Genomic DNA, 25,490 nt, shown 5'->3' with positions numbered 1-25,490 from the left:
GGAAACTGAAGAAATGACTTCAGCATGTTTGTCACCACAAAAATGCAGATGACACAAGGCATCACAAATCTGCACACATGAGAGAAGATCACAAAATTTCACTGGATTTTTCTTCAGCATCCACTCTACAGCCTGGACCTCTCATCATCTGACTTTCACCTGTTTGTCCCGATGAAGGGTGCACTCAATGAGAAGTAGTCCATGGATGGTGGGGAGGTTATTGATGCAGCAAGACTTTGGTTCTGACGTTGACCAGTAGAACGGTACCATACAGACAGACATGCCCTCCCAGTAACGTGGCATAACGCCACCACAGTGAATGGAGATTATATTAAAAAAAATAGCATTTTGTAGACAGAAGAGTGGGGAATAATATGGTGTATTGTAATCCTGAATAAACCAACCTGCTTTCAGAAAAAAAAGTGTTGCATTACTTATTGAATGCCCCTCATATTTTCACACTCTGAAGAGAAAGTTGGTGGTTGAAATTTCATGAGAAGATCCTCCTGTAACAAAAAAACCTCCTTCATTTTAATGATAGTATCTTGTCCATAGCACCATCTCCCCCGCTTTGCGATAATACGAAATGAGCTGCCCTTCTTTGAATTTTTTCGTTGTCCTTCATCAATCCCATGTGATGTGGCTTCCATACCATGCAGCAATACTCCAGAAGATGGTGGGCAAGTGTAATGCAAGCAATCTCATTAGTAGACCTGTTGCATTTTCTAAGTGTCCTGCCAATAAATCTCAGTCCCTTTTTTTTCTTTACCAAAGTGACTGATCCAGTTTAAGTTACTCGTATAGGTAATCCCTAAGTGTTTAGTTGAATTTACAGTCTTTAGATTTGTGTAAGTTATTGTGTAACTGAAATTTAGCAATTTCTATTTAGTACTCATGTGAATGATTTCACACTTTTCATTATTTAGTGCCAACTGATACTTTTTGCACCATACAAATATCTGGTCTAGATCATTTTGCAATTTGTTTTGATCATCTGATGACCTTAAAAGACAGTAAATGATAGCATCCTCTGCAAACAATCTAAGAGGGCTGCTCGAATTGTCTCCTAAATTGTTTATGTGGATCAGGAACAGAAGAGGGCTTATAACACTTCCTTCAGGAATATCAGATATTACTTCTGTTTTATTCAATGACTTTCTGTCAATTATTTTGAAGTGTGACCTTACTGACAGGAAATCATGAATCCAGTTGCAAACTGAGATGACACTGCATAGGCATGCAATTCAATTAGAAGTCGCTTGTGAGGAATGATGTCAAAAGCCTTCTGGAAGCCTAAAAATATGGACTCCATTTGACATACCCTGTCGATAGCACTCATTATTTTGTGAGACTAAAGAGCTAGTTGTGTTTCACAAGAATGATATTTTCTGAATGTGTTGGCTATTTGTCAATAAGTCATTTTCTTCAATATAATTCATAATGTTCAAACGCAGTACATCTTCCAAAATCCTGATGCAAATAGATGCTACTGATACAGGTCTGTAATTTAGCAGGTTACTCCTATTTTCTTTCTTGGGTATTGGTGTGACTTGTACAACTTCCCAGTCTTTGGGTACAGATCTTTCTTCAAGCAAGCAGTTGTTTATGACTGATAAGTATGGAGGTACTATATCAGCATATTCTGAAAGGAACCTGACTACCTAGTAAGCAGTCTGGACCGAGGCCTCTCTTTATTAAGTAACTGAATTGTTTCACTTCACCAAGGATATCTGCTTGTAAGTTACTCATGTTGGCAGTTGTTGTTGATTCGGCTTCTGGAATATTTACTTCATCTTCATCATGAAGGAATTTTGGAAAACCTTGTTTAGTGACTGCTTTAGAGGTGTTGTCATGAATAACATCACCATGGTAATCATGCAGTGAAGGTACTGATTGTGTCTTGCTGCTTGTGTATGTTATGTATGACCAGAATGTCTCTGGGTTTTCTACCAGATTCTGAGACAGAATTTCATTGTCAAAACTATTAGAAGCTTCTCACATTGAGGTTCATGTTAAATTTCGAGCTTCTGCAAAATTTCACTAATCTTGGATTGATACTGCCTCCTCTTCAGGAAATTCAGTATCTACCACCACTCATCCACATCATGGTCAGTGGTGTGCCATTAATAGATCTAGCAGCATGCCTGAACAGGGAAGGCAGGGCCAGGGAGAACCCATCCTCCAACCAGCAAGTTTAAGGTACTGTCTTCCACTGAAATTGAGCCACTGTGACGCACTTTACCTGGTGGGAAGCCGGCTGTGTCCTTTATCAGTGCAAGTGGAGAAGGGCAGGATCTGTTAATCTTAAGCAGTTTGAACATGCAGTGAATAATGGTACTCTTTAGTGATAGGTAAGAACACCTTGTGTAGTGAGTGCCTCATTCAACATGTTGAAGTGGCAGTCATTGATGAAACAGGATACAGCCAGCTGTAGATTTTGGGGCTCACTGAAATGAATGACAACTATTGCCTGGACTCCAATGCCATATTTGTACTGTTCCAGTATCTCACAGAGATAATTAAGAAGAACAGCCTTGCAAATCCACCTAAATGGAAACTGAAGACACATGCAAGATTGCTTGGGCAAGGAACAGTGATGTAAGCTTGTAATTAGGTCTCTCGGTTGAGTGCCAGACTGACCCCAAGATATAACCTAAAATTTTAGTGAAATGCCAACAACCAAGTGGGATTGCTATGGTTTTTAAGTAGTGGGAATGACAGGACATTCTGAAAAAATAATAAATATTTTCTTCTAAACTTGCCAAGAATAGGTAGATCATAAGCCCACTCATTTCAAAATCAGATATAATGACAACAAATTGGCCTCACCTTTTTCAGGATACCCATCTTGAAAATGGTATTAGTGACCCTAGGCAGTTGTAGCAACATTGATTATGAAGCACAAAGAACAACTTAAACAAGGAGGGAAATTTATAATATTCAGTAAACCAGAGAAAGAGGTATTAATGTCATATTGGAAGGAAACCTTAAAACATTTAGCTCTGGGCAGAAGTTTCGTAGAGGTGCTGTGGCTGAAGCGAAGTTGACCAGGTGCTGGATAGACATGTAGTTAGTAGTGCATTTCATAATGATGAAGTATATTTCATGATGGAATCTTCTAAGTACACAGTAACTGCTACACAACAGGTATGTAAGATTATAGCACAATAGATAGAGAGATCTAAATGAAATGTGTTCAGCTGTCAAAAGAAAAATGCATGAAGCCTTGAATTACTAATATAGAAGATTCTTATCTAAAAATCTCTCACAGAATCGAAAGAAATTCTGGGCACATGTTATGTCTGTCTGTAAATGGCCCAAAGTTCAATCACTGGCTCCCATAAGTGACACAGGAACTGGAACTGAGAGTATCAAACCAAAAGTAAAAATTCTGAATTGACGTTTCACCTGTTCCTTTACAAAGGAGGATTGAGGTGTTCATCTCCAGCTCAATTCTCACACCACTGCAAATATGACTAATGTAGATCTGAGTGTCAGCAGCATTGAGAAACAGCAGAAATTGCTAAAACTGAAAAAGGTACCATCATGTAATAGTATCCTTATCAGATTATTTTCAGAATTTGTCCAGGTGTTAGGTCCATTAATTAATTAATTCATTAACACATCAAGTTCTGTCATGAAGGAGAGCCTTCAGGGATGCTAAATGAGTCAAGCTGTACATCAGTAGGCAGAAGCAACCACCACTGGAAGCTTCTGTGAAGCGTACCAACAACAAATTATGGCTGGTGCTTGTATACTCAAGTTGCTAATTGTGGTATTTACTTCTAGATTATTTTATATATGTATGTCAGGAGAAGAAAAGCTGCTTTTAAAAAAAGGCACACTCTTTCTTCTGCACTACTCAGTTGCCATTATTATCTAATACTTAAAACGTAGCATTTAAACTTTACACAGCTGTTTTGGCAAAATAATGATCTTACACAAATATTACACTTCGGCAGTATTTGCATTCCTTAGTTCAGTCTTTTTGTCGGTCAAGAAGCAGTGATAGTAGAAGATATCAGTCAGTATAATTCAGTGACTTTCAATTTAGACTAGTTATTAGATGCCATTTGAGTAACAAATCCGTCAGTGACAATTTCAACCCTTCCAAAACTGTTGAGGTTGACTGTTGCTGATGTGATTGTGAAGTGGAAAGAAAGGAACATGAACAACTAAACTATGACCTGTCAGACCTCATGTACTTATGGACAGGGAACCTCAAGCATTGCAGAGGGATGCTTAAAAAAAAAAAAGTGCATGAAATCAGCATAAGGAATCACTCATGAGTTCAAAAGTGCTACCAGCAGTCCAACTAGCATGGTGTCTAGTGAGTTGAAGCAATGGGGTACAGTGGTCAGGCAACTTCTCATAATGCTTGAAGTGGTGTGAAGAGTGATGCAACTGGATATTGGGTGGCTGGAAATGAGTGATTTAGTATGACTCATCATGCTAAAGATTGCGGCAGACTGTACTGTAGAGGGACAGTTTGGATATAACCGCTGTTTGTATCACCATGACAATGGATCCTTTATAACGCAGCATCTGTGGGGCAATGGTTTGAGGACAGTAATGTTCCTGTAAAGGACTGGCCTGTCCAGAGATCTGATCAGATTCCAGTGAAATTCCTTTGGGATGAGTGAGAATGTTACCTTTGCTCCAGATTCCACATCCAGCATCACTACCTTGTCTGATTTTTGGCTGTTGAGGAAGAATGGGTTGCCATTCTTCCACAGACATTCAGACACCTTACTGAAAGTGTGCCAAGCAGAGTTCAAGTCATAATATGGGAGATGGATTCACATACTGCATATTTATATTCACCAATAGGTCCAGATACTTTGGATCAGATAGTGTACTTGGTATTTTCAATTTCCTGTGTGATGTCCACTGTCAACCTGTTATAGTCTTTTTTAGCAGAATGTAAAACACTGTTTACATCCTGGGATGTGATCCATAGCATGTATGGAAATTATTTCTAATTGTAGTATTGTGGTTGTGAATTGCAAAATTCATCCTAAATTGTCTCTTGTTATGAGCCAATAATACCATTAGGGAATACCAGTATTGGCGTGTAAGTGTAGGAATCCCTAGGTCCCTGGAGAGGCTTCTACAACATGTTCAGGTATTAACTTCACACAATGTTCTTATTGCATGCTTCTGTAGAACAAATGCTTTTTCACCTTAGCTGCAATGTCCCAGAAGATTGTGCCATGGGCCAGAACTGAGTGAAACTGTGCTAGCAATCTTGTCTGTAGGTCAACACATAGCGAGAGATTTCAGAGAGCAAAGCAGGCAGAACTGTTAATTAAAACTACAGTATTATTTGTAATGGTGTTGACATTGCAGTGAGTAAAAGCCTTTATTTTCAGTGACTAGTTTCGGACATGACGTCTATTATCAGACCGTCAAAACCATCATAAGTATTGACATGTAATACAACCAATACATTTGCATAAGACACAACTGGCAATCATGAGTAACATGTGCAGACTCATCTACAGTGTATTATCAATGCTTCTTTCCAAACAGTGCCAGAACAAATTTTTGTACATGTTACTCGTGATTTCCAATTGTGGCTATTTGCAAATGCTCTGGTTGTCTTATGTGTTAATACTCCTGATGAAGGTGATGGTTTGATAATGGACGTCATATCCAAAACTAGTCACTACAAATAAAGGATTTTTTCTTACCACATCTTCAACAGAATTACAAACAGTAGTTTTAATAAAAGTAAGTTGCTGACCCATTTTTCATGCATCATGGGGGAGGTTCATAAAGAACTATTAATGACACCTCAGTATATTATCCAGTGGATGCCCATTGATCTGTATTTCTGGTACTTGCAAGTCATTTTTATTTGTCTGAAATTGCATCATATGAGTTTTGGCAAGACTGAGTGTTAAGATGATATCTGTGAACCAGTGAGCCTGTTCTGTTATTCTTCTGGCTGTGTCTGGTATGGGCATGTTTTTATCAATATACTTTTGTCATCCAGCACACAATAAAGTCTTGGAAGACTCCTCCTAAGTCCCTGGTAAACCATTTATCTAGACCAAGAACAGGATTGGCCAAACACTGAACCTTGCAGCACACTACATTTAAAGTTTCCACACCCTGAATTTAATCTTATTCCTGTTGTATCATTGGCTGATGAGGCCATTTGTTTTCTGCTGTTAAAATGATTCCAACCATGCAAGGAGAAGACATTTAATGCCATACTATTTTAGTTTCCATAGCAGAATTTTTTGATCTACACAGTCAAAGTCCTTGGCAAGACAACAAAAGATGCCATCAAGGTAATTTTTGGCTCTTACAAAAGCCAAACTGAGCTTTCATTAAAATGTTATTCTCAGGAAGATGGTTCATCATTGTGTTTTGAGCCACATTCTCATAATTGTGTAGGGAAATGAGAAGTAAGAACTGTCTATAATTAGTCAGTTGCTTATCTGCATTTTGTATGCTGATATTACTACTGCATACTTCAGTCCTCCAGGCAGCAGTTCTTCATTCATCAATTGATTACAATGGTAACTGTAAGATATCACTACCAAGTATGCACAAGATTTTAGTACTGTGGCTCAGATTTAGTCAAAGCCAGAACAGCGCTACTTTTCAGTGGCCTAACACTTTTTCTCGTGTGTCTGGCAGATGAGTCAGCTATACTTATGGTGGAGTATGCATTAACGGTATAAGTAAATTTACTGGATCTGCTTTTGATGGATAGTTCTTTATCTCTATGTTTTTAACTACTGTTAAGAAGAATTCATTGACTTTAGTAGCCAATAATTTAATTTCATATAATCTGTCTCACTACTACTGCTATCTGAAAGTTCGTTACCATTTACCTTGTCAAGTTTATTTGCACTATGCATAATAATTAAGGATCTGAAAAATATAGATGCTAATTCTGTGTCATCATGAAAAATTACCTAATGATGCTGTTTTATGAAGAGTCATATCCAGCTAAACTATTTTATCAGAGACAATTTGAACTAGGTTTATTTTCTGCAAATAAATATAGAAAATGTAACCAATTTCCAGTTACTGGTATTGCACATCATCTGGTAAAGTTCAATCTGGAAAAATAATTTGTGTAAGAACATGTTTTCAAAATAAAAAGTACATGAACACAGTGATGTAGCAGTGTGCTTGATTCTCTGGCGCCATGCCAAGTTGTGAGCAACAGAATGAGCGTATAAGATAAACACCACACAATGCAACTTAGCACTCAGCTGTGGACCCTAGCAGCTTAGAACAGAAAAACACAGGTCTGCCAACTACAGTTCAAAAGTTCATGTAATGTGGAAACTTTTAATGTGGCAGTTTAAGGTGGCAGGAGATGTGAAATCTGATTGCATCAAATACTGCTACAGATCAGGCCTGAACTATTTGGTTTACAAAATGCATCAACCTCAGCAAGCAATTGCGCAGTAGCCTTCCCTTGCTCACTGTTTTTGAAATGAGTGAAAAAACTAATTTAGTCCATAATGGATTTTGATTGCAACACCAGAAGGAATCCACAAACCCTGTGGCAATGTGTCAGTTCTGTTTTCACAGAACATGAGTGCAGGCTGCCGATCTGCATAAGGGAGGTGGGGCTCATTTCTCTGCACCATTGGTTTCCCTTCTGGTGGTCAAAAAACTATGCCCACAGTCATCTGCAAATTTACGGTGTCTGCACTCTGCACTATAACTACTGAAAAATAGAACCTGTCAACATATTTCAATGGCAACAAAGTTATTCCCCTAATGTGTGAATAGAGTTATTTTTGGTTCTACTTCTACATTAATTGCCTTCTCAGTTGTCTCTAGCATCATCTAGTATGGGTAGTTGAGCTATAAATGCTTGGGAAAGGTCAAAATTAATATTCTATATGTTTTGTAACTATCAAATTGTGCTGGAGAGAAAAATAGTGTCAAGAAACACCCCAAATTTGAGGTGCATTAGCCGTGCAGAGTGGCTGCATGATTACAGGTGCCATGTCATGATTTGCATGGCCCTCCCACAGGAGGTTTAAGTCCTCCCTCGGGCATGGGTGTGTGTGTTGTCCTTTGTTAAAGTTAGTTTAAGTAGTGTGTAAGTTTAGGGACCAATGACCTCAGCAGTTTGGTCCCTTATGAATTCACACACATTTGAACAGTTTGAGATGCATTCTGTTTGTTGGTGGGAAAATCCTGCTGCTTCTCAACAGAACAATCGTTTGTTGAAAACTTTAAGGCCAAAAGAAGAAAACAAAGAACATTTTGGGGAAAAAACTGTTGAAGTCTTTGCAATGACTACTATTTTTTAATAGTCAGTTTCAAAGCATTAGGGTTTTATCTTCATGCACATAGCGTGGCAAATGTTTAAATTTGTGCATCTAATCATTTGCAAAAAAAGTAAATTGCACCAAAAATACATGCAAATTTTGCCAGAAATACATGCTACATTTTTTGGTCCCTATTAATGGGGTATTTTGTACATATTTACCTCCTCCACACCAGTTATCATGGATTCCAAAACTATTGGTAATTTGAAACCCAACTCTCACTTTCCTTGAATGACACCCTGAAAGGTATAGATCCTGACAATGGGCTGATGCAGTATTTCTTGACTTTAAAAAAGCATTTGACTCTATACCAGACCAATGCTTGTTTGTGGAAGAATGATTGTATAGAAAATGAAATGAAATGTTTGACCTGTCCAAGGATTTTCTGGTAGGGATGATGCAGCATGTTATCTACTCTGGAGAGTAATCGACAGATGTAAAAATAACTTCAGGTGTGACCAAGGGAAGTGTTTCAGGACCATTGGTGGTCTTGTTGCATATTAATGACTTAGTAGACAATATTAACAGTGGCCTCAGACTTTTTACAGATGATGCAGTTACCTATAATTAAGTACCATCATGAAAAATATGCACAAACATTGTCAGGTTTTGATAATATTTCAGTATGGTGTAGGTATTGGCAACTTGTTTCCAAATTTTCAAAAATGTTAAAATGTGATCTTCACAAAGCACAAAAGAATACATTATGACTATAATATGAGTAAGTCTCAGTTAGAATCACTCAACTCATACAAATACCAATGTGTGACAATTTGTGGGGATATGGCATTGAATGACCACTTAAGCTTAATTGTAGGCAAAGCGGATGGCAGAATTCAGTTCATTGCTAGGATACTGGAAAATAAAATCCTTCTGCTAAGACAACTGCTTACGAAACATCCATGTGACCCATTCTAGAATATTGCTCAAATCTGTGGGATATGTACGAGACAGGACCAACTGGTAACAGGTTTGTTTGAATCATGGAAAAATGTTATGGATATATTGAAGAACATAAACTGATAAGTTCTTGATGGTAGACATCAACTATCTTATGGAATACTACTTACAGGGTTTCAGAATTAAGTGAGGATTCTGTCCATATACTAAACCTTGTTTGTATCACTACTTTAGGGAATGTAAAGGCAACATTAGACTAATTACAAATGTACAGAGACATTTAAGCTGTCCTCCTTCCTGCACTCCATCTTCAAATGTAATGAAGGGAAACAGTTGTGGTGCAATGTGAAGTACCCTTTCACGCACTTCATAGTGATGTGCAGAGTATGGGTGCAGATGATGTTTCCCATCTGAAGGAAATGTTTGTGTTTGATTGACTCACAATTTCATATAACACATTCCTTAGCCATGGCAGGTATCAAATTTTATAAGCAGCATCTTTTTCAACATATTTCAACAGCTGCACATTTCAGATGTATTATAATATGACTTATTCAGTTTTAAGCTTCATTTTCACATTACCAGAAAGCAATATGTCCTCAGAAATTTCTTGAGATCATTTGGTTTTGGGCCAGGTATCTTATATTGAAAAACTCCATCTATGCAAAAGCTTTCAGTTGAATTTACTTTTGTGTTACTGATACCATAAATTTATTCATATGAAATGGCATCCCACATAACTATATGTGACAGAGAACCCTCAATAAGACAGCACAAGTTAAGATATATATAATTAGTGAGAGGAACAGCAGCTTGGAGCCAATAACTGCTGTCATAACATTGAAATACATGAACTGTGTTCTGTGTATCCTCTGGAAAGAGGTCTCTGGGATATGGAAAGAAATGAAGAAACTACAGTAACTTATGTGCAATAAAGTGAAAAAGAAACTGTTTATTTAGTTATTTTTCAGCAAGCTGGAATCTCAACTAGCTAATGATGTCTAGTTTTTGTGTAATCCGCCTTACTCCACCCCATAGGCCACAGAGGACCCAACAGTACTGACTGACCACCATGTCGTCCTCTGCCAGTGGCATCATCAGATGTGGTATGGAGGGGTGTGGGTCAGCTTTTGTGACCTGGATCAGGTACTACTCAGTCTTGTAGCTTCTCAGTTGGCCTCACAAGAAGGAGTGCACCCTGTACCAGTCCCTCCGCCAAGTAAAAATCCCTGGCAGTACTGGAATTGAACCCAGGTCCTCCACATGGCACTCGTCTGTGCTGTCCACCCAGTGATGAAGGTGAACTGTAATCCTCCTTAATGTACGCAAATTTATGTGTATTGGTTAAAACCAAAATTCACTTAAACTGAATATTTTCCAAGTTAAGCTTGATAGTTCTCTTTTCCTTCTTTCCCAAACTCAATGATGCTAGATGTCTAGCTGAAACTGATTCTTAAGAAGATGATGGAACTTCCTAAATTTTAAAATATGAGAGAACAGACATAAATATGGAATGGGCACATGAAAATGCCTTTAAAGGAAGTAATGCATCTTAGTTTCATAACAGAAAATAGCGTATATTTTCTAGAATGTAATTTTCACTCTACAGTGGAGTGTGCGCTGATATGAAACTTCCTGGCAGATTAAAACTGTGTGTTGGACCGAGACTCAAACTCGGGACCTTTGCCTTTCGCGGGCAAGTGCTCTACCAACTGAGCTACCCAAGCACGACTCACGCCTCGTCTTCACAGCTTTAATTCCGCCAGTACATCGTCTCCAACCTTCCAAACTTCACAGAAGCTCTCCTGCAAAACTTGCAGAACTAGCACTCCTGGAAGAAAGGATATTGCGGAGACATGGCTTAGCCACAGCTGGGGGATGTTTCTAGAATGAAATTTTCACTCTACAGCGGAGTGTGTGCTGATATGAAACTTCCTGGCAGATTAAAACTGTGTGCTGGACCGAGACTCGAACTCGGGACCTTTGCCTTTCGCGGGCAAGTGCTCTACTGACGGAGCTACCCAAGCATGACTCACGCCCCGTCTTCACAGCTTTAATTCTGCCAGTACCTCGGTAGAGCACTTGCCTGCGGAAGGCAAAGGTCCCGAGTTCGAGTCTCGATCCGGCACACAGTTTTAATCTGCCAGGAAGTTTCAGCGTATATTTTATTTACTAATTTCTTAAAATATCTTTAGCAAGTATATGAAAATCATACTGTCAACCTGTAATTGATAGTTTTATTCAGTACTTAAAATGTTTAAAATTCATATGCATACAACATGATCTCATAATGTTTTAGAGATTAGTTAATTTAAGAAGTAAACATAACCATTCACCAAATAGTTGAGATGCTGAGTTGTTGGCACATAAACAAGAGAGGGAATTTTGCTTGCTCATTTGCCTGTTGATGACTTGGTGCCTTAGTTGTTCATGATATCACTATGTTTACTCCTTAAATTATTTATGTCCACCAAGGACTTTCCATTAACATGTTGTGGAAAATATTACTGCATATGACCCCAGATGTTAGCACAAAATGAGAAGGTGGAGGAGTCTATACTGACATTATTAGCATCAAGAACTATGTAAAGATGAAATTGAAAATTCCTAAGTATAGTTGATGGTCTCTTCAAAATTCACAAAACATTATAAGACACGAGGTTAATACATGTACTTAAGATACCGAATTGACTTGACATGCAACACAGTGACCAGAAGGTATACTGAAGAACTTGAAAATGCTCATGGGTGGCACTCAATTTGTGTGCTGGTACTCTAATGATGGCATATAGAATGTCAGTACAGGGTGTGGTACCCAGGCAATACAAGATTCATATCTATTCACCATACTGAGGATCAAACCATCCTGTTTGTTTTTTAGTAATGGCTCCCATTGTTGGACAAGTGCCTCCTGAAGGTGAGAGCAATAGTTGTAAAGTCTAGAGCACATTCAGTTGAATTTAAGCAATATGAGTGAGCTGGCACATTATAGATGTGAAATGTCCATGTATTGGAGGTACTCATCCAACAAACCACAATTTTTATCCATTAGATTGATTACCAGTCCACATGCTAAAAAATAAGGGTGTACAAGCCACTTCCAGATGTTATCCCTGGAGACGACAACCATTGCAGCAACTCAAAAAATGCACACAATGGCATACATGTTCTTAACATCACAAGAGTACTGCCACTGCTAAATTGCTTACTTTCTACAATATTGGCAGCGTTGTATGATTCTCCACAGTTGGGCAACATAAAGAGATGGTTCGAAGTGTTCTTCAGGCTCACCCTTGAAGAGGATTCTACTCTGCTGCAGGGTCTGCTCGATGTGGGTAAGGTACCATGTTTACATAGATATGCAGTGTTTTTGTGTGAGGGGAACACATCTTGTATGTTTCTAAGAACTCACAGTAACCTCCTGAAGGGAATGGCAGAGTTAGAAGAATGGTGTGTGACGCAGAAACTGCTGTGAGGTCTCTAACCAGGGCAGCTGCTGGTTGAATGCCTTTGGACACTTAAGGGTAGATAACAATCCTAGAAGTTTGTTACATCAGGGAAACTTTGCCTGAAAGTCAGTTAATGTTTACTTCCTCCTGCATTATTCTCAGAACCATGAAACGGCCCTATGGGCAACATTGTAGTGTGTTCAAAGCCCCCACTAAGAACCTGTGTCCATGTGCAGTGTCACCAGTGTTACTGCTGGGAGTTTTTGTGGCAGAAGCAAACCAAAATTGTAGATATGTCTTTTGTCAAATGCACTATGATTGGGCTTGCCAGTCAAAATTCCTTTTTTCCCCACTGCACTCTAATGACACCAAGTGCATGTTTCCAGGATGTACTTTGAATTCTGAGTCCCTATTGATAATTTTATCTGCTGGACATGGGGTAAAAGTGACCAAATTAAGAAAGAACATGACAACTCCTGGTAGATTAAAACTTTATTCTTGACCAGAACTGGAACATAGGTCCTTGACTTTTATGGGAATAGCTATTACTAACTGAGCTATCAATGCACAATTCTGTTCCAGAGTGAAAGATTCATTCTGGATGACATTCCTAGACTATGCTTAAACTATTTATTTGTGATACCATTCTTTGAGGAGTTCTAGTCCCATAACTTATGCAGGGAAGCTTCTGCAAAGTTTGAAAATAGAAGATGTGTAGTGACAGAATTGAAGGTATGGGGTGGGTCATGAAAGTCATTTCTGGATAGCTTCACCAGCCAGTCACACAGTATTAATCACAAGTAAATTTCAAAACATTACTCCTTATTAAAGAGTAAAAGATTCAGTCTGTCTGTTAAAATTAGCGGGAAAATGGGAATGAGAAGTCTTTGGTAGAATACAAGCAGGAAAGTAGCTACAAAAATTATCTGCTGGTTACGTGATATTACTTGTTATTACTTACATAACAGTGCTGATAATACCCTATGTAAGAATGGTTATTTGGTCATAAAGAGTACACTGCAAATGATATTTGTTATTTTAAATAATCATCTAACTTCTTCATTTAAACTGTGTTTAAGAATAGTTTTTATGTTAGTGTACATGTAAACTTTTGATCAAGAAGTGTATAAATGAGGGAAATACTGGATTAGTCCTTTACTGTACAGTTAACAATATATCATGTCTTACCTGAAGTGGTATTTTTGAAACAGTTAATGCAAAGAAGTATGCATTAAGCCCATACCAACGATTGAAGTATTCACGTTTCAACAACTGAACTTCCCCTGGAACTGGATATATATGTAATTTTAGCACACGCTGTATTTTTTTTTATTAATTTAGTGTTGCAAATAAAAAAGAATTACTTTTGCCATTAAATTTCAAACATGATATGAAAAATATTAAAGAAACACAATGTTTCTACTTACAGTCTAGTAGTACAGGCATCATTGGTATGTACAGAAAAACAATAATGCATGTGTAGCAAAATCCAAAGTTGAATATCGTCTTAGAACCATCTTTACCAAAATTGTAAAAGAGCCCACTAATTATTGCAGCAACAAACAGGTACATCACAATCTTTATTTTCAGGTAAGTCTGAAATCAAAATAACAAAACATATCATGAATGCTATATTATGATTGTCTGGCAAAAGAACAACATAAATAAATAAAATGGTCAGATGCTGCAAACCATCAGAAAATGAAAACAGTTTAGGGTGATCAACCAACTTTAAAGGAGATGATTTTTAGGAAACTGGAGCATGAATGAGGGGTAAGGAGAGCATGGAATGGTTGTAAAGTTGACCAGGGAAAGTCTTAAGTTGACAAATGATAAAATGACACCACACTGCATAAAAGGAAAGGCATCAGAAAAACATAAATGGCAGGATTTAAAGAACAATAGATGGGACTTCATGAACTAGCAACTAGTTATTGTGAGTGCTTCATAGATGATGGTGCTATTAACCTTTACATATGGTATAAAATGAATATGAGTAGATAGGGAAATATGTCATAGCTTGTGGCAGAATCCCTTTTGGTATGGTTTGATCTTTTAGATCTTAAACCAGTGGAAGCAGTGAGTTTGACAAGTCACACTATTTTTGTGACATTTAAATTGTTCTCACTGATCATTAGGCCAGGAAGTCTCACATTCAGTTTCAAATATCCCTTTGCTTCTCCCATATATACTGACAAAGTTCTTACTGGCAGTTATGTACACTGTCCCACTTATTACTATGTTATTCACATTATTATGAATCTCTCTCATCTCCAGCTCTGCTTGATTTGTTCCATACTGTTTCCTACACAAAAAAAGAGGTGAAGGATGATGAGAACAAAATGCTTGAAGTAAAAAGACACAATGGGAGTAGAAAAATGAGGTTTCAGAGAAAGCAAATGCTGAAGTAGTGGGGAAAGTGCCTAGTAATGGGATTGTGTTACATAAATTAATACTTGTTCCACAAATCATGATTACGACATTTAGTAGTGATGTGGAATGTGTCAGTTTAACGTAAGTTTTCATTATACAATATAATAATTTTTTGTTTTGAGTTACTACTTCATATCCATCTATTGAATAGGAGGAGTTATCATTCAGAAATTCTTTTAATCTGTATTTAAATGTTGGTTGGCTATCTGTCAGACTTTTAATGTTGTTTGGAAAATGACCAAAGACTTTTATGGCAGCATAAATCACCCCTTTCTGTACCAAGGCTCTCCTGAGGCTATTGGTAGTTCTAATGGAATCCTTTTACTGTAGAGAATTGTATGTACTGTGTTTCCTTAAGTTTAGTGAGAGTCTGTTTGCAGAGAACCACTTAATAATTTTCTGAAAGACATTATTTACAATTTCCTCAGCTGTTTCTTGTTTGCTGTGTGTGATTACTATACTTGTATCATCAGCAAACAAAATTAGCTTTGCATCTTCATGAATACAGAGTGGCAAGTCATTAATATATATTAAGAACGTTAAGGGACCCAAGACAACCCTGTGGCACATCGTTCTTGATACATCCCCAGTTAGAGGACTATACTGACTTTTGCAGACTATCTGTACTGTTAATTTAAACCTTCTGCATTCTTCCAGTTATATATGAATTAAACCATTTGTGCACTGTCCCACCCATACCACAATACTTAAGTTTATCTAGAATAATTTCATGATCCACACAGTAAAAGCATTTGAGAGATCACAAAATATTCAAATGAGTGATGTTCAGTTATTCAGAGCATTTAATACTTGATCAGTGAAAGCATATATAGCATTTTCTGTTGAAAAGTCTTTCTGAAAACCAAATGGACATTAGGACTTCATTTTTACAAATACAAATTTGTGATTCTACTCTTGAATACATTACATCTGGAAATAGTGAGGAAGGCTGCTAAAAGATGGTACAAAAGCAATAGTCAGGAAACAACAATAAGTAACTAAGTACAAAAGTCAAGTATATAGTGTCACCAAATACCCCTCAGTTAAACCTACATGCCTGATGTTAACTAATTATTAGGCTGAAGATGATTCTAGCCAAAAATGTCAGATTATATTCTACTGATGGAATGTGTCTTTCCCTAAATAATGGATCAAGCCACATTCATGTTATTCCTAAGCAAAAAAGTCCACAGCCACCGCAAATTGTCTGAATAATAATATTTTACCACACTGGGTGCCACTGGATGGGTAAAAATATACCTTCATTTTGTTTTCATTGCCACAGCTTTAGCTATGAAGCCCCTTTTTGAATGTTTGCATGGAACAGACCATCAAAAAGGACATACTGTGGCCAAAGTCCTAATATTCAAGAGTGGTGAAAACACACATGTTTAACTAGACTTAACAATTATAGACACGATGCCAAGTCTATTGAGAACAGCAGTGGTATAACATACTACTTAGGGGTGTAAAAAACATACTGGCTTTATAGAGTGACATTTTATAGTCCAGTTTATTTATACCCTACATGCTGAGAACAGTAACAGCAAAGATCTGAAATTGTTTTGTTGGGAACAATCCTCCTAAAAGTTTTGTTACTGTAGAAATTGGCATATTTCATCTGACCATTTCCATGAATTGTTTTTACAGTGCGGAATCAGCAAGACATTGTTTCAAGGTAAGTTATTGCTCATGGTGTCAAGCAGTGGCAATAATTGACACAGTATTGGACTGGATGTGACTTGGTGATTTTCATGTATTAGTGGTTGAATTACTTTGTACCTGACAACCTGATATGAGCATTTTGCCTTCATGGCAATTCAATTATCTGTTTTCTTAACTGGCACTTTTCTTGCAATGTTATCTTTGAATACATCTTGTCATTCATCACGTTCTTTTGATTTTTTATGTCTGTCATCCATCTTCTGTTTTTGTTTCTAATGCTATGACCTTTTTTGCATTGTTAAATTCAGACTGAATGTGCTGAGCAGGACAAAAGTTTTATTATTCCCAACCTCCTAATTTGTATTGATCACTCGTATAACTTGTTGTTATTATTATTATTATTATTATTTTATAATTATTATTAAAGAAGTTGCTTTACTGGTCTAGTGGTTAGTATTGCTTTTAACTAAGGTGAAGATGTCAAATTATTTCCATTGAAATATTTTTGCAGTGAACAGTGTTTATTCAGCCTCATGAGACTAACTGAGGAGCTGCTAATGCAGTGTCTGGTTGAAAGATTTGGAATAGATTGTAAAGCACTAGCTGGAACTGAGACAAAATTGAAGAATGCCTAAATTAATGCTATATTTAATATTGTGCCATTAATCTTGTTATCTGCAAAAGCACATACTTTCTAACAATTGTATCTGGACATTACTTGCAAATGAAGTTTCAGAAACCAAAACTGTATAGGCCTACCCAAGTTCTGTAGGTTTATTACATGATACACAAAATGTTATTAAAAAATTGTTGTTCTACAACTCTTTCAGTGCTGTATATTTAAAAATGAACTGTGCATATGGGAGTTATCCTTACAACACATTCTCCGCTTCCATAATTATCGTGGCCTCAATCTATGGTAACATTCTGTCCTCACACCCTCCACCCAACAGTTTCCATAGCCTCTGTCCTATCATCTCCTCCCCATTCTTGTCTCCCAGTATCTTTGTTTGGCCCCTCTGCCAGCACACCTGCCAATCTTTTCCCAGTCCTCTCCTTTTCTCTCCCTTTTTCCCCCCCCAAGTCCCTGCCCCACAACCTCCTGATTCTGGATGTGTTGGCTTTCAAATACCTGCGTACTGCACCAGACAGCGTTCCTCTGTTGTCCTACTCCCCCTTCCCCATCCCCTCCAGATTGCTGTTGTCATTGTACATGATAGCTGCATTTGGGCCTGAGGTGTAGGAGCTGGCAGTCACATGTGCGTGAGGTGTGCTTGCTTATATGTATGAATAATGTGTGTCTCTCTGTTTCTCTTCTGCTGATGAAGGCAGTGGCCAAAAGCTTTGTGTAAGTGTATTATAATCATGCCTGTCTGCAACTTGCATCTTCTTTATGGTAAGTAGCAGTCTATATCTTCTTACATTGTTAAAAATGAGATAACATTTCATTTTAAATTATTGATATTTTGTAGAGCAGTGCAAACTGCAAAAACCAAAAACAGTCCAAGTGATTTACTTACAGAATTTCTCCATGTCTGCAGCAACATCCTGTATGTTAAGATGCGAAACTGTGCCCAACCGGAACTTGCAAAACTGTACTGATTCTTTGAAGTTTGCAGAGGTGTTGTAGATGAATGTTCTGTATCTGCAAAATAAGTTGTATTGTTGACATTTTCACAATATCCCAGTCATCTTCATTTCTGAGCAATAGCTTGTAAAGAATGAGACTGATTTTCACTTCATTCCTTCCAGATCACGAACAGGATGAAACCCATGTGAGAGCATTGAATTCTATGATGTAGGTGATCCAGAAATTGAAATTTCTATATGAATGTGCCTGATTACAACAAAAGAATGGAAGTTTAAGTTTAAACAGTTGTCTGAATGAATTGTGATTAATGCAAAATGAGTGGTACGAAGTATCAAAATTTTACTTTGCCTTGAAGAAATTTAGCTCTACAATCTAAATGAATTAACGCAAATTGTTTCAAGAATGTATATTATTATTTATTTACTGGTCATTTCATGGATGAAGCTTCAGAATAATCCTTTTTTGCATGCTGTTATTAGTCTGATGCTACATGGTTTCTTTGGTTTTTGGAATTTTCAAAATAAATTTTCATTATATATTTGGCAGCCTTCTTCCACTCTGTGCCAATTAAATTGCTAATCAGTTTCTCACCTGTAAAGTGGTTTATTGTGTGACAAATTTTGAATAAAAATTGTGTAAAACAATGAAATACGATGAAATACTTCTTTCCCATAATACAATCCATCCAAGGAGATTTATTATTTTGTGTTAATGTTTATCTGCCCTCTTGTTAAATATTAAAAACTGAAGTACTTGATTCTCAATAGCACATATTATGGTCAAAGATAAGGAGTAATGCTGAATGACTTAACAGATTGAAGAGTAATACATTTTTTAAAGCCACGGTCGGTATTATGGTTATATTATTAACACACTCTGCCAATGGAAAATCCAGGATGTAAAAATGACAATATTATAAAAAGGATGGATTACCATTCACTATACAGCAGAGAAACTGTGTAAAAGAAGTAAGCTTTCAGCCACAAAGGCCTTCATCGGAATTAGACAAAAAAAAAAAAAAAAAAAAAACACACACACACACACACACACACACACACACACACACACACACACACACACAGAGAGAGAGAGAGAGAGAGAGAGAGAGAGAGAGAGAGAGAGAGAGAGATATGATCAGTCTCTGGCTGCCAATACCAGACTGCAAGCAGCAGTGCCTGATGGGAGAAGCAATCTATTATTTGGTGGGGGTAAGGAGAACGCTGGGGTGGGGAGGGAAATGGATAGCAGGGTAGGGGTGGCGGATGGTAAAGTGCTGCTTGTGCGAACATACAAGGACAAGGTGGAGAGAGGGTAGGGCACCTAGGTGTAATTGGCTGGTTACTCAGAGGGGAAGTGGGAGGGGGGGGAGGGGAGGGCAATAGAAAAGGTGAGAAGTAAAAATACTGTTGGTGCATTGGTCGAAAAGAGGGCTGTGTAGTGCAAGAGTGGAAACAGGAAAAGGGATAGGTGTGTGTAGGACAATAACAAAGGATGAGGACAGGAGGAGGGCTATGGGAACCTAGGTTATACTGCTGGGAGAGTTACTACTTGCACAATTGAGAAATGCTGGTGTTTGTAGGAAGGATCCAGTAACACAGGCTCTGAAGCAGCCATTAAAATGAAGAACATTGTGATTGGCAGCATCCTTATTTCTTGACCACAGTTTGTCAGTGGCCATTCATGTCAACAGACAGCTTGTTGGCCGTCATGGCCACATAGAATGCAGTACAACAGATGCAGCTTAGCATGTAGATCACATCACTGGTTTCACAGGTAGCCCTGCCTCTGATGGAGTGATGCTTGTGACTGGACTGGAGTACATTGTGGTGGGAGGATGCATGATACAGGTCTTGAATCTAGATCTATTACAAAGATACAAGCCATGAGACGAGGGATTGGAAGCAGAGATTGTGTAGGGATGGATGAGGATATTGTGTAGGGTTGGTGGGTGATGGAACACCACTGTGGGAAGGGCAGGGAGAATAGTGGGTAGGACATTCCTCATTTCATGGCATGATGAGAGGTAGTCAAATCCCTGGTGGAGAGTGTGATTCAGTTGCTCTGGTCCCAGGTGATACTGAGTCGTGATGGGAATGTTCCTCAGTTGCCAGATGATGGGACTGTGGGAGCTGAGGGGGATGATTGGAAAGATAAGGCATGGGAGATCTGTTTCTGTACGAGATAGGGAGGGTAATTATTGTGTGGAGGTCTCAGTGAGACCTGTGATATATTTTCAGTGGGAATGCTCATCACTACAGATGCAATGGTCTTGTGTGGCTAGGCTGTATGTAAGAGTATGGAATTGGTGGCTGCAGTCAAAGTGTGCTAATTTATAACTAAATGGAATGCCAGATTAGGGCAATAACTGGATTTACGAGGGGAAAAAACTTGCTTTATTACTAACAGTCACAAATTTTTCAGCATAATATACTCATGCATTATGCAATGTCACAATGGGACACTGTAGCGAAGTATTTCCTTACCATTGTTGTTTACAGTCTGGGTCCCATTTTCTAATTTTTTCCATTTATAACAACGGCCATTGTCAATAGCAGCTACCATTTTATCAATATGTTGTTCTCCATATTCTCCACTTGATACCTCAATAACTGGAAAGAAAAGTGATTCAATGCTTGTTAATTTTTTTTACAACACAGGTAACTTGTTAATCTTATAGAAAATGGAGCTGCTTAAAAATAAATTATGACAGAACAATGATTATTGAATAAAGTAGGATTTAATACAAATCAATAATTGTAGTAGCATCATTATTATATTTAAAATGTTGTTGCATTGAAAAGCAGTATTTCTCATAAAAAAAGTATCTTAACTGTTTAGAAAGCCATACTCTTTTATGCAGGCAAGTTGTTCACATAATGTGAAAAATAATATTTGGAAATTACATCTAGTTACATAGATAGCTTACAGTATATGGAGACAAGGAACTTATTTAAATGATTTGTTCTTACGAACATCATGTTCTGTAGAGCCCACCATGAAGAGAAGAACCTTCAGGGATGCAACCTGAGATAAGGCACAGCTTGTCAAGAAAAACAGCTGACAGAAATGTGTTGTCAATTAGCTATTATAAATATAAGGGGCGATCAAAAATTTTCCATGTAAGGCCATTGCTGCAGCATATATGCAAAGGAGAATGACTCCAGTGTGGATATATAAGAAACAACATATAGGCAAGGGATTAGTGTGGCTTTCATGCCTTTCCAACGTGTGTGTACGATAAATGCAGAAATGTGAACTATGATGGTGTTATGCCAAATGCGGGACCAACTTCTTTTTAGTACAGAAGTATGAATACCAGTAGACATCCATTGGAAAATGATGCTGTGTAATGCTGGAGAAATTACAGTGTGTAATTATGTCAAAGTGTTTAGGAAAACTACAACAAGGGGTGCTGGTACTTCGTGATAACACATGTCCTCATATTGTAAATATCATAATACACAAGTTATGCCAATTCAAATGGGGACATCAGCAGCTACCCTATAGTCTTCATCTCTCCCCATGGAATTATTATGCCTTCAGTCCCTTAAAAAAGGGTCTTGAAGGATCAACAATTCCTGTCAGACAAGAATCTGCAGCAGGCTTTTACAGACTGCTTCGTGCAGTAAGACATACTGTTTTATCAATCATTTATCTTCAACCTGTTGCATCAGTGGTATTATTACCTCAATGATCACAGTGATTTTGCCTGACTGGTATACCAATTTTGGATTGTACAGACTTCAAATGGAAACTTTTTGATCACTCCTTATAAATATCATGTGGTTCATTGGTGAAAGGTTTCTCCTTAGAATTTTTTTCTCTTATCACTTTTTTATCTCATGCAATGATTTGTATATGTGGGAAATGCTAAGTCACACAATAATTTTGAATCCAATTTAAACAGTAGATATAACTGACTGGCTGGATAAGCCAGTTAAAAAATCAAAGGAAGGCAAGGCCTATTAAAACACTGCATTGTTCAAACCAACCTTTGGGTTGATGACAGTTTTACTTAATTAATAAATATCTTTTGACTCTACTTTAGCAGCACGAGTGCTGTAGAACCATTTACAGAACATTATACCCACAGAGGAACCTGAAGTCATCACTAAGAATTCAGTCCAGAGCCTCTGCGACAGTAGCCAGTGATGCAGAAATCTACTTCACAAGATCAGTCTATAACTGTAATTAATTTCCAATATTCTGTTGTTCTTGCTATGTTATAAACGAAGACAATTACATTTGCAGGAAAATTTATATTACGAAAAAAGTCCAAGGATGTAACTGTTACTCACAGAACTCCATGTTTGATTTGAGCACTTTACAAAATTGTCCCAAGAGCTCCTAAGGTGTAAATGGGCAGCAGCAGCAACAGAAGCAGTAGCAACAGCAGCAGCAGGAACAATAAACTCAAATGAAATTGAAGCTCATGTCTGGCAGTAAACTGTTGTTCCACAATTTTTGGAACATTGGTCCACATGGTGATTTAGGACTTCACCAATAGACTTCAAAAGATTATAGGTTACAAATGGATGAGACAAGGGGCAATGGAGGAGATGGTTGTTACTTCTATAAACACTGGTTTCTGAACAGTTGACTTTGAGACCATACTGCCCCATTTCAATGGATCAATGAGAACGACAACAGTTACACTAAAATACATACTGGGTGCACGCCATCAGTAGATTCCCAAATCTGAATTGTAATGCGAAGAAGTGACCAATCAAGAATGGAGGAAGCTATGTCACCCCAACTACCCAAGACCTTCCAATTCATACGGTCCAGACCACTTGATATCATAGACTCCTGTATGTCACAATGGAAGAAACAGCAAGAAGTCTGACATTAATGAAGAGAATGAGATTTTCACTCTCTTTGCCTTTCGCGGGAAAGTGCTCTACCATCTGAGCTACCGAAGCACGACTCACGCCCGGTACTCACAGCTTTACTTCTGCCAGTATCTCGTCTCCTACCTTCCAAACTTTACAGAAGCTCTCGCAGGAGCAGGAGCAGCTTACCAAAATCTGATGGATTATAATGTATCGGGCAGTTAAGTCCAACTGATGCCATAAATGGAACAATGTCAAATCCAGCTCCCTGGTAAACACACTGGCCTTGTGCTACTACATACACATGATCAAAAAGTTCAAAAAGACGTGCACTTGGTGTGTGCACTGAGCAGGAGAGCTTCTGTAAAGTTTGGAAGGTAGGAGATGAGATACTGGCAGAAGTAAAGCTGTGAGTACCGGGTGTGAGTCGTGCTTCGGTAGCTCAGATGGTAGAGCACTTGCCCGCGAAAGGCATAGGTCCCGAGTTCGAGTCTCGGTCGGGCACACAGTTTTAATCTGCCAGGAAGTTTCATTAATGAAGAGTGGTGCAAGAGATGGAATGCTGCAAAAATAAAACGCCAAGGTGTTCCATCAGCCCACCTATCAGGATTTGACCTGAAGAAAAGTGAGTGGAACAGAATAACTGGTCACACGAGGTGAAATGCAGTCATGTAAAAGTGGGGTCTCAGGAGCTCTCCAGCCTGTGATTGTAGGGCCCAAGAACAAACCATTCAACACATTTTTAGAGACTTTCAGATTATGTATTAGGCTTTGAACTTTGACTGTCTTGCCATTACACTACTAAAGAGATTTTGTGTGAAATAATAATTTGATTTCATCACAAGGTTTTGCCAAATAATACTTACCAAAATCTGATGGATTATAATGTATCGGGCAGTTAAGTCCAACTGATGCCATAAATGGAACAATGTCAAATCCAGCTCCCTGGTAAACACACTGGCCTTGTGCCACTACATACACATGATCAAAAAGTTCAAAAAGACGTGCACTTGGTGTGTGCACTGAGCAGATCACAGTACGTCCTCCCTGGGCAAGCATCTTTAGAAGAAGAATGCACTGAGAGCTGGACAAGTCATCAAGTCCTCTGAAACATCCAGAAGAAAACATTTCAGTAACAGAAATTCTAAGGTGGAAATAATTAAAGAAAGAGAAAAGCAACCATTCATCTTGAGATGTGGCAGTGATTTGCTACCTCACTGATCACACTCATCCACTACTTAAGTTACAGAATAAAGTCATTAGATTAAGAGAAGGAACAATAATGAAAATTATCTTTAATGTGTTCTTTCTTAAATTTGAGAATGATTGGTCCAAAACACTTTGTAATTTGATCTTTGGATTGGCAGATATTTAAATATTAATTGAGCATTAGCATAAGAATTCACTGGTGAGCACGGAGACTGAGCCCAACCATTGTTGTGGGATGGGCTACTGAGGACCTGGTAAAATGTAAGGCACCTGTCAAGCATCTAGAACGGATTGTCAGAAGGTTTCTGGAGTCTTGGTGTGAAGATACAAAGGGAAAAAACTAAAACTAATGAGCAGTTTGTGGAGACAGACATCCCTTAGCAACAAGAGTGTGGTGTCATCTCAAGCACTGAAACCAGGGAAAAGAAATGTAGTCCATCCAGGAAATTACATTTTTAATGAGTTAGTGTTGTTGTCAAATTATTTCAAGCAGTGCTATCAAAGATTTGCCACTGGAGAAACCAGCATAGATGTAATAACATGAAAAGTTTAAATGTTAGAAGAAGTGATGTGTCTGACATCACAATTGGCAGAAAAGCTGTAAATTGGAGTCACAGACAATTATTTGAGGCAGAAGGTGTCAATTCTTGGCTGAGTCTGCTCCAATTATGCAATAAGCTTTGTAACTGTTCATTTTATGTGAACAAAGTTAGAATATGAACAATCACATACACATTGACTTTACTTGGTGTAGCGAAGTTACAGTTTTGATGGTGACAATACATACAGACTTAGACATTGGTAGCAGAAATGAACAAAGCATGTGCCATGTCTTTATGTCATCTATCAACTTTCTGTTGGTGAAGTCAAATGGCGCTTATCATCTTGTTGTGAACTTTTCCATTTTGTATTAAATCATTGCTGATGAGCTTCTGGTTGCAGCTATGTAGGTCAGCAATTTTATTATCTTGTAGAATATCATGTATCTTGTAGACAAGTATGTTCAGAACTGTCTTCGTGTTTTGTTTTTCCAGGTGCTGTATGGCAGAAGCATTTCTGAGTTGCTAGTAAGTTAAATTTAACAGTTTTATGATCAGTA

General features: G+C 37.9%; 1 protein-coding gene across 2 annotated transcripts in view; it reads right to left on the bottom strand.

Annotated features, from left to right (window-relative positions):
• Positions 1–25,490, bottom strand: part of LOC124802956 (ATP-binding cassette subfamily G member 4-like) — a 486,150-nt gene that overhangs the window by 5,562 nt on the left and 455,098 nt on the right. The window contains exons 5-10 of one of the 2 annotated variants that reach the window (XM_047264048.1): positions 24,164–24,287; positions 23,372–23,486; positions 20,834–20,959; positions 18,280–18,404; positions 14,089–14,257; positions 13,850–13,950 (exon numbers count right to left, since the gene is read on the bottom strand). In XM_047264048.1, coding sequence (XP_047120004.1) covers positions 13,850–13,950; positions 14,089–14,257; positions 18,280–18,404; positions 20,834–20,959; positions 23,372–23,486; positions 24,164–24,287 — 760 coding nt within the window. Of the gene's footprint in view, positions 1–13,849; positions 13,951–14,088; positions 14,258–18,279; positions 18,405–20,833; positions 20,960–23,371; positions 23,487–24,048; positions 24,288–25,490 lie in introns of both variants that reach the window. The other variant, XM_047264047.1, reaches the window with a different exon arrangement.

The sequence above is a fragment of the Schistocerca piceifrons genome, chromosome 6 (genome assembly GCF_021461385.2).
Source record: "Schistocerca piceifrons isolate TAMUIC-IGC-003096 chromosome 6, iqSchPice1.1, whole genome shotgun sequence".
NCBI lineage: Eukaryota > Metazoa > Arthropoda > Insecta > Orthoptera > Acrididae > Schistocerca > Schistocerca piceifrons.
The sequence above is the reverse complement of the archived record's forward strand: the minus strand, read 5'-3'. Positions and strand labels throughout refer to the sequence as shown.